Source organism: Leptinotarsa decemlineata, unplaced genomic scaffold, assembly GCF_025532065.1.
Source record: "Leptinotarsa decemlineata unplaced genomic scaffold, Ldec_3_MD MMD2_P_RNA_scaffold_5, whole genome shotgun sequence".
In the NCBI taxonomy this organism is placed as follows: domain Eukaryota; kingdom Metazoa; phylum Arthropoda; class Insecta; order Coleoptera; family Chrysomelidae; genus Leptinotarsa; species Leptinotarsa decemlineata.
Window position 1 is genome coordinate 2,462,962 of NW_027412532.1, and position 15,844 is coordinate 2,478,805.

The 15,844-nt window shown below is 35.5% G+C and overlaps 2 protein-coding genes across 11 annotated transcripts in view; both read right to left on the reverse strand.

The window, feature by feature from the left end:
* Nucleotides 1-3,748, reverse strand: part of Alh (coiled coil domain containing protein Alhambra) — a 50,882-nt gene extending 47,134 nt beyond the window's left edge. For 4 of the 10 annotated variants that reach the window (XR_012464068.1, XM_074169225.1, XM_074169226.1 and 1 more), the window contains exons 1-2: nt 2,628-2,784; nt 1,824-2,035 (exon numbers count right to left, since the gene is read on the reverse strand). Coding sequence is in view for 9 of the 10 variants with exons in the window: in XM_074169225.1 (XP_074025326.1) it covers nt 1,824-1,938 (115 nt within the window). In the remaining variant the exon portion in view is untranslated. Of the gene's footprint in view, nt 1-1,823; nt 2,036-2,627; nt 2,861-3,171; nt 3,325-3,422 lie in introns of those variants that run through there. The other 6 variants (XM_074169228.1, XM_023156050.2, XM_023156049.2 and 3 more) reach the window with 5 other exon arrangements.
* Nucleotides 3,749-5,017: 1,269 nt separating this feature from the next.
* Nucleotides 5,018-15,645, reverse strand: LOC111502085 (uncharacterized). Its single transcript, XM_074186772.1, has 10 exons — nt 15,482-15,645; nt 15,206-15,426; nt 14,109-14,911; nt 13,402-13,743; nt 10,190-11,602; nt 8,686-9,407; nt 6,438-7,275; nt 5,878-6,018; nt 5,392-5,515; nt 5,018-5,340 (listed from the first exon to the last, which is right to left on the reverse strand). Exons 1-10 carry the CDS (start codon nt 15,553-15,555, stop codon nt 5,159-5,161), a joined length of 4,860 nt encoding a protein of 1,619 aa, XP_074042873.1. The 5' UTR covers nt 15,556-15,645; the 3' UTR covers nt 5,018-5,158.
* Between the last annotated feature and the right edge of the window lie 199 nt (nt 15,646-15,844).

The window sequence follows — 15,844 nt, forward strand, 5'->3', positions numbered from 1 at the left end:
GCCAACGTATTCACCAGATTTACTCCCCTGCGACTTTTTTCTGTTCCCAAGATTGAAGATACCCATGAAAGAACGTCGCTTTGCAACGATTGAGGAGTAAAAAATGAAACGTTGAGAACGCTCATAGACATACCAAAAAGTGCGTTTTAAAATTGTTTCAAGGATTGAAACAAACGCTGGCACAGGTGGGGGACTACTTTGAAGGGGGTAAAATATAAATTAATGAGTAAATATATGTTTTTTGAGAAATTGTCTAAATGTATATTCAATTCATAATTCGATTATATAACCTTAAAGTAATGTTAACGATCTGATATTTGCAGAATCTTGTAAACAAATTGGGACTTACCTGTGAATTAATGAATTATGGAGACCAAATTACAAGTCGGTTTTGAAATACCTTGCATTTCTTTAATGTCCCCCCTTTTATTTTTTGAACGGATCAACTCAAAAAACTGAAATTTGGGGTAATGAAATTAATGCATGAATACTTTATTTTGAAGTGAAATTGACAGATAAAACTTTAAAAATCGCGACTGGGCGCCATCTGCGAAAAAAATTAAATGGAAAGGGGGGGGGTTGTAACACATCATTTTGAAATCAATATCTTCACCTACTACAAAATGGCGGTACATCTAATAATACCCTGAAGACAAATACATATGGCCATTTCAACAACCCGAAAAGATTTGTTAAGTTATTTTTTGTTCATAAAAAATTGAAGTGACACCATCCCTCACGTTTTCCGGGAAACACATACCCAATATCCAGAAAAAATTAACGTTTGGGCAAGAATATTGGGAAACCATATTGTAGGACCTCTATTTATTGATCAAAATGTAACAGGGGAACTGTATTTGAATATGCTGGAAACTACTGTTGACCCTCTCATCACTGAAATTGTCGAAGCGAATCCTAATGAATTTGATGTAGATATTGTATTCCAACAAGATGGAGCACCGCCACATTACTCCAGAAAAGTAAGAAACTATTTGGATACTAATTTTCCCGGTCGTTGGATTGGCCGTCGAGGTCGTACAGAATGGCCAGGCCGCACGCAAGATTTGACACCTTTGGACTTTTTTTATGGGGCTATTTGAAGCAAAGGGTTTACGAAACTGCTTCAATATTGGATATAGGGCAGAGATTAATAAATATTTGTAGAGATATTGACGTTACTGTGTTCGAAAAGGCTGTTCATATGTCAAGAAGTTCAAGGCAACCATTTCGAGCATCTTCTGAACTGAACTTGCGCCCAGTAGCCATCTTGAAAGTTTTATCTGTCAATTTCACTTCAAAATAAAGTATTTATGCATTCATTGTCCCAAATTTCAATTTTTTTAGTAGACCCGTTCAAAAAAATATAAGGGGGGAACATTAAAGAAACGCACTGTATATCTTCATCCAATGCTTTTTCATCAGTTGGTTCTAACAAAACTGAACTCAATAATTCCTTGTTGCTAAGAATTTGCCCTAAATAACAATTTATATACATTACTTGTATGAGCTTCTGAAAGACAGCTCCAAAATCTTGATGAGTTGAATCATCTCCAATTAATTTATGTCTACAATGCCATCAATATTGAAGTACCTCAGGGTATTGTTTTGAGGCCACTTCTGTTCGCAATGTATATTTTTCAACAATTACAACTTCATTATTGTGAAATCAAATACGAACTTTTGTTCAAAGGTTGCTAGAATATCTGCAGGCCATAATACTCTGATACCCTTCCAAGTGTAAATAAAAGTTTATAGAACTGTAGAAAAAAACTATCTTATTCCTGCATTCTCGTATACATTAGTAGGTGGCTACGAATAAATACCTTGGTGAACAGCTACAGTGCACGATTGTCCATCACAGTAAACAAGTGGGTTTTCAAACCAGCCTCTTTCATCGGAACAAACACAACACCTTCCTACCATCTCCTTCACCTTCATAATGCAAAAACAGCCACCGTATTCACCAGATTTGGCCCCTGCGACTTTTTCCTGTTCCCAAGATTGAAGAGACCCATGAAAGGATGGCGTTTTGTGACTATTGAGATAAAAATGGAATAGCTAAGAGAGTTCAAGGACATACCAAAAAGTGCATATCAGAACGCTGGCATAGGGGACAGAACAAAAATGATGAATAAATGAATATTTTTTGAGAAAAATTAAAATTCACCTTCTTTTTAACAGACCTCGTATGCAATTAGTTTTTTGGGATTGAATCGCTTTTCTTGTTCATGTAATACAGTTAATTATTTTACTTAATATCGATTCATTATTGTACTTGTCTGTATTTATATTCAATTCATAATTTAATTAGATAAAGTTTCAGTAATGTTAACGATCTGATATTTGTAGAATCTTGTAAAACTATTAAAACTGAACCCAATTCATTGTTGCTAAATAACCTAGTTTGTCTAAAATACCGGCAACTTATATTGTAGTACCTCAGGGTATTGTTTTGAGGCCACTTCCATTCGCAATATATTTTTCAACCACTACAACTTCATTATTATGGAATCAAACACAAACTTAGGTTTAAATGTTGCAAGTGTGAATATAAATGTATAGAACTGTAAAAAACTATCGTAATCCTACATTCTCGTATACATTAGTAGATGGCTACAAATAAATACCTTGGTGAACAGCTACAGTGCAAGATTGTCCATCACAGTAAACAAGTGGGTTTTCAGACCAGCCTCTTTCATCAGAACATACACAACACCCTCCTACCATCTCCTTCACCTTCATAATGCAAAAACACAATTTGCTAAATTAGCGATTCGACAATCCCACCCCGCATTTCCAGCGCCATAGGTTAACATTCATCGCTAATGCTTTATCTGGTTCTTGTCTCCCAAAAAGTAGCCTAAAAATGAACACGTCTCTATATTCAGTGAAAATATCTCTCGAACAATATTTTTTTGAGAAATGTAGCTTCTTTCCACGATCGTCTTGAATTAGTAAATAGTCAAATTTTCAGAATAATTTTTTTTTCGAAAATTTCTTAACATTTCTCATCCACAAAAATTTTTGTTGGTCTGAAAGTTCTCAAACCCAGATAGGCAACTTAGGATGGATTCATCCACCAGTCTCAAACCATATAAGTCATAAGCATTTGGATCATTAACCTGTAGTAGCAGCATTTATTCGCAAGATATAGTATACCTATATACTTACTGATATCTATGTGCAGGAGTTTTTAGTTTTAACAGATGAAAAATACAATTATTAGGAGTTGAAACTTATGACTTAGGATCGGGAAGTAAATCAACCCTCACAAAAAATCGTAGCAATCCAAAACGATCATGTGAAGGCGCTGTTTTTCTTAAAAAATATTGCTCTTTGTAACTGGAACAAGGTTATCAAAAGTATAAACAACTGAAAGTTATGTAATAAAACAACAAATCTCTTGTCTTCTCAACACTCACTGGGCCACCGAGAAGTTGAACTCGGAATTTTTAATTGAAAATAGGGCAACTTAAAGATAGCCAATGTGTATTTACGTTTTTCATGTGTTTAGAATATCGTGCCTCCCACGATTAGTCTTCGAAAATTCACAGGATAAGCGTTTTATTCGGTCGTACACGTTCCACATACATTGTCTTTTGCTAGCAAATGATTTTGCTAATAAAGCACTTTTGTATGCACTTTTGTTTGAAAATGCATAGCTAATCAATCGTCTATAAATACACCATTTTGTTTCTCGGGATTTTGATTTTAGATCAAACAAAGCGACCTCCCATAGAGGATGCGCAAATTATAGGAAGATGGCAGTTGACATTTATCCGAGGAAGTTGGAAGTATTCGAACGCAAAGAAAATACTGAAATTTATGTTCAAATAATCTTTTACATAATACACACTCGTTCTCTATGTTAATGGATTTTGCTTCCATTGAGGCGCATTAAGCCATCAAGTTACACTCATTCACTGAAATTCATTCAAGGAACAGTATTTAATTCACTTTCATGAATCATATTCATAGTAGCTCACTATCGTTGAATTTTTAGGGTTTCATGTCTAGAGGCAGCATCTTTCGTCTTGAGCAGATGAGCAGCCAAATAATTGACAATTTCGATACAAATGAATTTACTCTTCAGCTTGATTAAAAACGATGAAAGATACATCTGTATTTTCAACATCATCAAAATTGAATTTCCGAAAAACCAATTGTGAGCGTATGGTTTTTAACACCAGATGAAACCAAAACTGACCTACAACCAATCCATAGCCTATACTGAAAATAGTAAATGCAACCGAGACTAAAAAGCGTAGATCATTGATATTACCAAAAAAGGTTAATTTCTCATGATAAACATATCTTTCGCAGAAAACATTGTTTTTCAATGTGAATTTCACTGAAAAATCGTTGGACAAGTTATCAAATTCAACAGTAGATTTACCCAAAAGAGAAACGCTAAATCTTCAAACGGACCAATACGTGAATTCATAGTAACAATCGGTAGACTTATCGATGAATTTAAGATATCGCCTATTTTAAGAACTGTCAACAATTACACTCATTCATTTGTTCAAGGTTGTTAGTTGTTGTCTTTAGACTCTGAAATGAGACTACCGTCTTTTATTGGTTGTGTATTAACCAACGACTTATTTACACTTTTGTTTTGAAAGGTATCTTTGGCACTAATCGTATTCCAGATTCGTCATTCTCGCCAAAAGTGATTTGTTCTCTCTTCTGGATCAGAATCCATCGAGCAGAGATAGCGAATAACTTTTTTATCGGGAATCAACAAAACATAACCACAATAGAAATTCTGTGATACTAGAGACGCAACAGTTCACGCAAATTTAAAAATGTGTGATACACATGCGCAATAACGATATACACTTTGGAGCATAGGCGTATCAAAAGATTATTAGATTTTAATATTGGGTAGTGATCAGTGCAGTGCAGTAATTATTATCAAACACCAATTTTCCCATATTTAATGTAGATGAAGACTATTTCGAAAAACCATTATAATGGTGGACTTCGTTCAATATCAAATCATTGAAACAACATGACAAAACCAGAGGACATTTATTACAAAAAATATATAAAAATAAGAACAGAACTATATTTTTTATGTAAATGCAACATACAATAAACATTTCTTAAAAATAAATCACATTGTAATCTTAAATTATGCATAAGTTCTTTGAACTTAATACTGTTCTGATGAAGACGACTGCACCGCTTCTGTTAAATTTGGTGGGTATCCCAAATCGTCCAGGTGATCATCGGAGCACCAAATGTATGGACGAATACTCAGCAATTTGTACCTTCCCACGGATTTGCTGAGCCATTCTATGTCAACCGTGACGGTTTTGTACGTTTCAAGCCAAGCTAGAAAAGCTACTTTGTTACGAATAATATTTTAAACGATAATTCACTTACTTTCATAAACCTCAAAATCTTGTGTAGACCTTCCCTCAGTGATTATCAAACCAATTTTCCCATCTTTTTCAGACAATTTCTCAAGAGTTGAAACGACTTTCCCTCCCAACATTTTGATAACCTCCTGAAATACAAATATTCACAGACAGTTCAAGAAAAACTTTCCCCTGAGTGATAGAAGATCAAATTGGAGAAAAAAATATATAAATATTCAATGTGTGCTGTGATTTGTTTATAAAGATGGAAAATATTGTTCAGGATTTTATTTTTGTAGATAAAACCAAACCAAATGTTTCAGTTCTTCACACAATACAAAAAACACCAAACATCATTAGGAAATGTTCATCCCCTTGGTTATCAAATGACAGAATAAGTTCTTCAGTTGTCAACGACTCCTTAAAAGCGATCAACACCCTGTGTATACTTCCTTTATATGCTTTTTTTGAAAGACAAACAAATATTGAACCAGATAAAAATAAAACTTACCTCTACATCCGCTTTGCTAGTAGAAAATAATGAATTAGCGCAATAAAAAATGAAACCTTTCAGCAAGGGATTTTCTTTTCTTGTCAACCTAGCAGTTTTTGGACCAGGCATACCAGTATCATCCAAAACTTCGTAAGGTTCCTATTACAAAAAAAAAATAAATAATTCTAAGAAACCTAACATGACATGTTTCGAATAAATAAAATAAAATGAACAAGTACATCATTGCTGCTTCATAAAGCGCCATCTATGAGATCGACAGATGACTCAGTCGTCTCTAGCTGCCATACTTTGACATGGACCGTCAAATGACATTCGTCCTCTGTCTCCCACTGCAGTTTTCAATACAAGGCAGCTATAGATAACCACTTTCATTTCAAAAAACTATAAAACAATATTAATCGATCAATATAGCCTTTGACAGTGACGTCATGCGATTTGTTTGATGATCGTTGTCACGTGACTTGGGAGTCCTCTAGCTATATTTTGATTATAACAGTTTTTTCCTGAAATTTTCCGTAACTATTCGTACAAAAATGAAGATAAGTCTATATAATTACCTCTGGAACAATGGAATTGCTGTTGAGACACTCCTGTACCCACTCGAAGTTCAAAATCCAAATCCCCGCAGCCACCCCCGCAACGAACTTCATCGTGTAATCCTTGATCCAATTTTTTTCCGTTACGGTGACAATCATGTGCGTAACACACTTATCAAACACCTGACTGTACGTCGCCAACTTCTTATTCGTCAACAGTGAGATGGACTGTGTCTTATCTTTACTGAGTCTAGAACAAGCAATGCAAGGTTTGCTTCTGGCAGGTTCACAATCAGAATTCTGCGACTTGACGTAATTCCACATGCTCTTCTGCTTCGGTGTGCTAGTCATGATGGTCTGCTTGCGAGCGGAATGATTAGAAATCATTAGAGGAGTGTGTGTCGATGTTTGCGCTCGCTCTATCACACTCCTGACACCAGTTATGGGGGACAGAGTGCAGCTGAGGTTGCTCGCCTGACTCAGCTGAGTGCTGCTGATGCGCTTGGTTTGAATATCTAATGGAGTTGCTCTCTGCGGTGTGGAATGAAAGCTGCCTTTCCCAAACAAATCAGATTTCACTAGAGATTTGTTCAAGTGGGATCCCGTTTCCTTGTTTTCATAATTCAGCAACCCGTCGGGGGTTAGAGACTGAGCAGTGCCCTTAAGCGTCTGTTCCAATTCTATGATGGTGATGTGGCTTGGGTCAGTGTCATCTTTATCGGCCTCTTGGGGTGTGTCTTGGAAATCGGGAGGGGGAGGAAGTGGAGCAAAGTCAAAGTTGAAGTTTTCAATAACGTCATCAGATGTGAGCAAACTCGGTGGAGGAAACGATAAATTGTAAGCGGGTATACGCTGAGACCTGCAATTATACAATATTGTTGTGAATCATCCCCCAAAAAAATAATAACGCCGGCCGCCGCTGGCCCTCGTAAATCAATTGTGACGTGACCAAGATCGCGGGCAGCCCAGCCGGCGTTTCGCGGTTGTTCGATGTTTGCGTCGTTTCGATAGAATTCCGGCGAATTCTCTACCGCTTCGATTGCCATATATAAACGCTACCCACGAGCATATCGATATAGTCAAGTTTAAGTGACAGTGCGGTACGGCACAGTGCGGGACATTCGAATATTGGTTCAAGTTTTAGTTAGTGTTTGGTTGTATTAACAGTGAAATTAAGTTAATTTTGATTATTGTACAGTATAGTCAATTACTGGCTAACCCACAGGGAAAACGTAACAATATGAAATGGTCTATAATGAGAGAGCTGATTAATGGAAAAACAGATTTTAAACAGAGAGAGAGAGAGAGAGAGTTATTCTTTTAGAAATAATATAATAAAGGGCATCAAGGAAATGTTTTTCATGCCAGTAATTGAAAGCGATCTTACTCAATCAATAATTTCCTTAAAAATTTGAACTACAGTTATTTGAAAAATTACTCTTGTCCTGTTAAGTGAAAATTAACATGGTACAGGTATATTGTATTTTTTTAGAAGATGCTGTATGATAAAGTATCATCACACAACTAATTATAATTTTTTGCCTTACAAATATTTTAAGAGTGGACTGGACCATGGGAAAAAATGATCCCATAGAGAATTATTGATTGAACATGGGTAAAATAATATATTCTCGAACTTCCAATTGACATGATACGATCTCTAAGATATTTTACTGAGACACAGATGTAACTGTGTCCATTTAATTGGGATTAAAGTGATTCTAGATGCTCGCTCTGAAACTAGCAGCTGCAGTCCGTTTTGATTACATCATGACAACTCAGCACAACATAACATTTGGCATACTTTTAGAAAAATCATCAACATAGATCAGGAATAACAAAGAATCCTGTGGTTCTCCTTGCACTGTAACAGTTTTTTCTGCAGCTGCAGTCAGTTTTAAATAAGTCATTTGTTCCTTTTATCTGATTCATCAGTAAATTCAATGGTATCAGCTCCCAAAGCAGACATACAGTCAGCAACATATCATTTGGTATAATTTTAGAAAAATAATCGGCATAGATCAGAAATTAAAAGGGACCAAGAATTGAGCCCTGTGGTACACTTTTCATAGTAGCAGTTTTTTTTTAAATCTCCTTACCACTAATTGATACCTATCTTTTGAATATGAGATGAATAGGACGGTTAATTCTGAACAAATAAAGAGGTACATGCTCATATACATTGATGCCATCTATACAGCTTCATTATGACTTTATTATCACTATTGTGACTTTTGTTGTTACCTGTAGAATAGCTGAATATATTTACCTTTTCTCCAAAAGACTGCTCTCTTTCTGAGGAGTGGTTTCAACGATATCATCATCGGAAAATAAGTCTTCTTCATTGAACTGAGCGCCTAGAGTTTCATCGTTCATCTCCACAACGCGCTCTTCTCCTTGCTCTTTGGTGTTGTCATGCAATCTATTTTCCTCCGATATTTGAATATTCGCAAGCTCCGCATCATCTAAACTGTCGTCCAACTCTTGACAAACCGTTTCTTTCCTGTTTTCGCTGTTCGCTATGCCAAGTAAGTTGAGAGCACTAGAAGCTTGTTCCCCCTGATCGAAACCTACGTTGAGGTTCGCCTTCCTCGCCCTCTTAGGCAGAGGTTCCATGCTCTCAGTCTCTCCGATGATGTCGGAAGATTCGGTCTGACCTCTTACATCTTCCTCTTCTTTTAAATCTAGTTCTTGGTGTAAACCCAAGTCAACATTTTGCATAGGTTGTTCGGTACTCAGACAGGCAGTTTTGTAGGACGATCTTGAGGTATTGTCGAGCTTCATTTTGTTTATATTCTCGTTCACTCTTGCCACTATCTCACTGCAGTCCATCATGTTATCTTCAAGTTGTTGGGGATCTTTTACAGGTATGGCGGTTGGGTTCTCTTCTGCATCTCTTTCCTCAATATTCTGACAAACGTCGGTTTTTTCAGGAGTGGTGATAAGATCGTTATTGTCCTCATATTTTTTCAATACTGTCTGCAGATAGTCCTGAATAACATTTGTAAAAACTTCAGTTCATGAAGTAATGAGAAAAGAAAGAATTATAAATAGAAAGTAAAATTCAATTTTTTTTGTCACTCATAAACTGTGAGTTACAACGAGTCCCTCAAGGTTCTATTCAAGGGCCAATTATTTTATTTCCACAGAGAGAACTTCGGAAGTCATCAAAACTTACTGGAAATATATCTAAAGCAGAACAGAATTACAAGAGGAATGTTACTAGTATGAATATCATCAAGGAATGGTACCAACCAATACAAGTGAGGATATATTTCCAGTTGACTGAAGTTACACTCTTGCAAAAATAGGGATGTTCATACTTTTTGTCATATAATGACCATTCACTTTTTTGGTAAAGTTCTCATGTCTCCACAAGTTTTGATTCTCATTTCTTCATTATCCAAGAAAAACAAGAAAATATATGTATCATGAAGAGGAACAGATTTGCTAGTTTAATAATAAATGACAGGAAGAGAATGGGACCAAATATAGAGCCGTGTGGTACTCCACAATATTTTCATTATAACTGAGGAGTAAGTTTTCTGCACAAATTTCACATTTCATGAAGATTTTACTATTCACCTAATACTGTGAATTTATCTGAACTTTTGAAAGAAAACTAAAAAGTTCATATTCAATTATCTTTCAAGATAATCAATCTGATTACCAACTTGTCTGATATATACTTATAATCCAGGAAACAAGTTTCGAATCAGATGAATAATCTTGTAAAGTATTTCGCCAATATAGAAAAAATTAACAACACTCACCTCAAAATCGGCTCCCTCGCTATCAGGCATTTCCAAATCATTTTTCTTGTTTTGGGTATTTTGCGTTTCGGTATTGACGTCGAATTCGACAGACAAATCATCCCGAATAAACCTGTTGCAAAGTCTTTTGGGCATGATAATCTCCTCATCACTATCAGATAAAGTTCTTTTCGTACTGACACTGTCATGATACGTCAATTTTCGGTTTACTTTATTAGCTTTCTCAGAGCTGAAGCTACAAACCAACACAGACATTGTTGATTTTTGAGATTTATCAGCTTTTTCAGGCAGAGCAAGAGCCTCATCGGTCACGGATTCCTTTTTAGCCTCGTCAATCACAGATCCTTTTTCGGCCTCGTTAGTCACAGATCTTTTCTGAGTCTCAGCTTGTGTCTCCGGTTGAACATTCAGTTTATCATTTTCTTTAGTAATATCTTGAGTTTCGAAACAAAAATTGTCCAATGTAGCAGAGAACCAATTGTTTTGGGTTGTTACAGCCACTACAGTTTGCTTTTCTTGAGCACCAGATGATTCGTTTTCAAAATTCGCCTGGGATTCGGAAGTGATCGTGTGTAAAGCCTTTTCTGAATTCTGGGTGATGTGACCGACATTTTTAAGAGACTTTGAAGAACTTAGATCGGCTTTTTCATCGATATCTTCTGTTTGTACTTCTTGGTCGATATTTCCACAATTTTCAGTTTGTACTAGCTTAGCCGACAAGTTAAAAGAAGTTTGCATACCTCTTTCACAAAGGTTGTGGAACGAGGTATTTTCGATAGTTCTGGAGGTATTGCCAAGGGTTTTTTCTGTGACGAATTCTCGCAATTTTGCCACACAACGACTGACAATATCTAATTTATCTGATATGGAGGTACTGCTGACTTTTTCCTTGCAAAATTTCAAATGACTATCTAAAGTGTGGAATACATCTTCGATCGTTTCGTAGCGTTCTTCTAGATCTACATAATCATAAATTTCTTTCGAACGATTCCTGCATTTTTGAGTTGCTTTCAAAAATACGTCATCAACATCGGCTTCTGTGCTGATTTTTTGAGTGAGCATCATGAATGGATTGTTGTCAGCCTGATTTTTAGACTTGGAATTATTAGAGGTATCAAGTTTTTGCGTTGGTAGCAAGTAAGGATCTTCAACATCTTTTGTTGGAGACTCGTCGAGACTGTTATTTTTCAGAACAATATTTTCTAGTACAATGACATTCTCATTTTTTGCAACCTTATTGACTACATTCTCGTTATTTTCTTTGTTCGACCTATCATCACTGTCTTCTTCATTGTTTCTATCGTCAAAAATATCGTCTTTTGGTAAAATTTCAATGTTTTCACAAATATACGTTTCAAGTGCATTCAAATCATAATATTTGGGAATTTTTCTCTGAATCTCAACACCCTTAGCCTGAAATTGGGTTCGATTTTTTAATAATTAAATAAACTATTTCTCCTACGAGGATAACCTTTTATGTTTTCACTAATGACCATTAGATGGCGATACAGAAATGTGCCATTAAGATATTCACAAAAATTCACCTTCCATCACCGTAATGAGTTGACTCTCATGAATTCTTAATTAAATTACTATCCGAAAAGAAGTTTCTGCACGAGTAATTCAATTAGGATTTCGTGATTCCTCGTAAAATTGAAATACGAGGGTGCCCTAAAAGTTTCTGACCTGAAAAATATACAAGGCATTTTTTCAGTTTTTTTTTTTTTTCAAAATAGTCTCCTTTCAAGTCTACAGAATTCTCCCATCTCTGTAACCCGTCCAAATAGTACTTGACGTTTTTTTCTGCAAAATAATTGAAGAGGAGTGCCTCTTCATTTGACAAAAGTCTCCGTCCTCCGAGCGCAATTTTCAGGTGATGCAAAAAAAAGTCGCTTGGCGTTAGATCTAGTGATTTAGACGGATGGTCAAGCAGTTCAAACCGTAATTCGTGGAATTTCTCCATGAAAACCGCTGAGGTGTGAGACAGTGTGTTGTCTTGGTGAAACAGGATTTTCTTTTTCCGCAAATATGGCAGTTTTCCCACAAGTTCTGCCTTCAGCTTGGCAAGTAATGATGCATAGTATGCTCCTGTGATGACTTTTCCTTTTTGAAGATGATCGATTAAAATAACTCCATGACTTTCCCAAAAAACAGTCTTTTTCCAACCAAAAAACAGTTTTTCCTTTTTTTGGAGCTGGTTTTTCCTTTGCCGACCATTGTTTGAACTGTATTTTTGTTTCGGGTGTATAATGGTGTATCCAAGTTGTATGGCATGGTTAAGTTGTTAGAAACGCAAGTTAAATGCACAAAATGGAAATGTTTATGAAAATTCATCATTACAGAGCTCTGAAGAAGAATTCTATTAAATTCGAAACAATCAACCCTTCTTGGGAAAAAATCAGTTGATCACTAAACCAGTTGATTGATTATTGTTAAAGATTGATTATTTGAAAGAGGAAAAATTCGAATTGATGACTCATTGCTCATGTTCTCCTGATTTATCACCCAACTTTTTTGTTTCATTACATCAAACCAAAAAAGCGTAGATACCGATTTTCATCATTTCAACAAGATGTTGGGGCCACTGTCTGTCTCTATGTATGCTTGGATCTTTGAAACTTTGCAACGGATTTTGATTCAGGTTTTTTTAATATACAGAGTGATTCAAGAGGAAGGTTTATATGTATATAAAATGCATAATATAGTAAAGAAACATTAAAAATTTTAGAGATTTTTAATGTCAAGTCGTAAGTGAACTTATATTCTTGCGCTTACATTTCAAACGCTAGCTGAACCCTACTAAGTAGATAAAAAAATGGACTAAATGTACTTTCAGGTATAACCTACAATAACCATTGTTGTTCCTCGAGAAATAATGGCTTATTTACGAAGCTATTTTGAGCAATACATCAATCATCCTTATCCAATTAAGTGCCTTCAATATATTGTGCATTTAATATAGATCAATATATAAATTTAAATGAATATTTTCGAAGATATTACAGATTTAAAATGCTGGGACTTAGTGGTTGCGGCGGTACCGACCGGGAGGCCATCGGCGCGTGGAAGGTGGATATTAAGTATCAGCATTGCACCCGTGCGGTGCCGGGGCGAGTCGCTAGTGACGAATATTTTAAAAAAGAATGTATTGCAGAAAAATGTGAGAACATAAAAGGTGACCCTCGAATATGATCCAAAAAGTGAATTCTTACCTTATCTTCTGAAGCCTTACTTGTGCTTGATACACGATCTTCTTGTCTAGGACTTTGAATTTTGTTTAGATTTATAGGCTGCAACAAAATTCTCAAATATTGCTTACGTGATCTATTCGGGTTTTTCATGAGACTTACGGATTCTTTTTGGGCAGAATTTTTTATGCTTGAATCTGTACAGTCTTTCTTCTGAGAAGCCTGAGAAGATTTTACGGTAATATTGAGTTTCTTTGGAGCCTTCTCCTTCTTCCTTAAAGTCTTCTTGATTTTTCCAATTCGCTCCCAACCGCTCGTAGATGGTTGGGTGTTTTGGGCTTCTTGGGGAAGATTTTTGGGGTAGTTTCACAATTGACCTTATTATTTTCAAGAAAAAAAAAATTCTGAAGATTAATGTTAGGAAAAAAATTGTTGGTTGAGAGTTGAGATGATATATCCCATTTTTGCAAATTTTAAAATATATTTTGAATTAGAACTGAATTTGAATATCACAATCCTCTCATAACAGTTGGTATTCCGCCGACCAAGTTGATATCATTGGGAGATGAACTGATGCCTGATGATGCCAACTTGGTAGGTGAAATGTGCGTCGCAAAGAGTGAGAGAAGTAATCGTGTTGGACTTCATAACTTGTTGACCATTTTCTACTTGTTTGGAATTTCACCATTCTTTATAAAACAAAGGAGAAGCCAAAAGGGGCATTTTCTTACCTTATTTTGTATCTCGTTCTCCAACTTATCCAAATACCGATCCTCAATGATGTTCAACAAAACGTTTTCTTCAACTTTCTTCACAATTTTCTCTTCTTCAGTATCGGCATCCTCTATAACATAATTATCTGCGACATCGACGCAACTTCCCTCTCTGTTTCTTGTATCTAGCACTTTCTTTGTACTGATATCCAGAGACTTAGCTCGCGGTCTGTACTTTTTAGTGCTCCTTAAAGGGGGTACGCTTTCATTCTGCCTGACTTGGGAGACAGAAACTAGATCGGTTGTTGAAATGTTATCGTTATTTTCCACGTCAAAGCTTTGAGTTAGTGTCATCCTCTCAAATTTGTTTCTAGTATCGTTCAACCACCTCAAGACATCATATTTGGTCTCGTGGTCATCGAAGTCCAGTATCTTGTGAGTATATTCTTTTTCTTGCTGTTGTTTCTTTTTGTTGTGGTATATTCTCTTGGTACCTGTTCTGTTCACTAACAAGTTATCTGGGGATTCATTAATCCGGAGTTTATCAAAGACATCGTTGCGAGATGATACTATTACTCCTTTAGAAGTCTTCTCTGGAGTAGAAGGTTTTTTACGTTCAGAAATAACCAGTGATTCTTTAATGACTATTCTTCTTTTAGAAGAGTTCTTTGAAGTAGAAGGTTTTTCATGTTCGGAAATAACTTTGGATCCTTTAGAAGGGTTCTTTGAAGTAGAAGGTTTTTCATGCTCAGAAATATTTTTCTCAGTGTTTCTTGTTTTTCTTTTGGTTACAGCTGCGGGATGAGAAACCATTCTTTCGACTACAACAAAACAAATTGATTTAAGGTTTGTTAGGAAATTAGTTTTTGGTATTGTAGAAAATGCATTGTTATGGATAACAAGAAGAAAGACACAAATTGAAATTGAATAACATGATATCTGAAGCAATTGATAGTGACCATGATATTCCACAAGGAAGTGTATCAAGGCAACTACTGTTTTTATTATATATCTGGATGATTTTGTATACACTAAATGTAATGCAATTAGCTACGGATTGTGTTAGATGTTATGAGTTTTTATAATATAAGCAGACCATACTGTGGTTACCCTACCATCACAACCATATGCCTTTTTGAAAATATCAGCAACTTTAGAAACATATAAACTGAGTTTATCGGAAAATTCATCTTTATATATCACTGAGCGTCTTCGGACAACTGCCTTGCAAAGAGGACACGAAGGTTGTTTCTGTTTCGATTTGTGTTCAGAATAACAGCCATGGCAAAATTTGTGTCCACACGCCAATTCTGCGGAATCTTGTATTACATCAAGACTGAAAAATAATTATAACAATTTGAATTGGGAATGATAACGAACAAGTTTCATACCATATTGTACATTTTAATTTATCCTTCAACTCTGAAATTATTTTACAAAACTTTGATATTTTTTCATCACACATTTTTTGATTTTATTATTTACATTTCAAAACCACTGTACTAAAAAAATTACATAAACCTTCCCGCTAAAACGAGACGTCAACAGTGCCTGTCATTCAAAACTTTGACAGGAATCTTCTTGTCCATTCTAGCTCCTATTCTTCTCTTTTTGTATTTGTTTTTAACAATCTAAACATTTATCAGTTACAATGATAGAATATCAGTCACTCCTTGAATTGTAAGAAATAAGTTAGCACTTCAACATTAGTTAACTGATGACACCAGCATCATAAAAAGGCATAAAGCTATCGA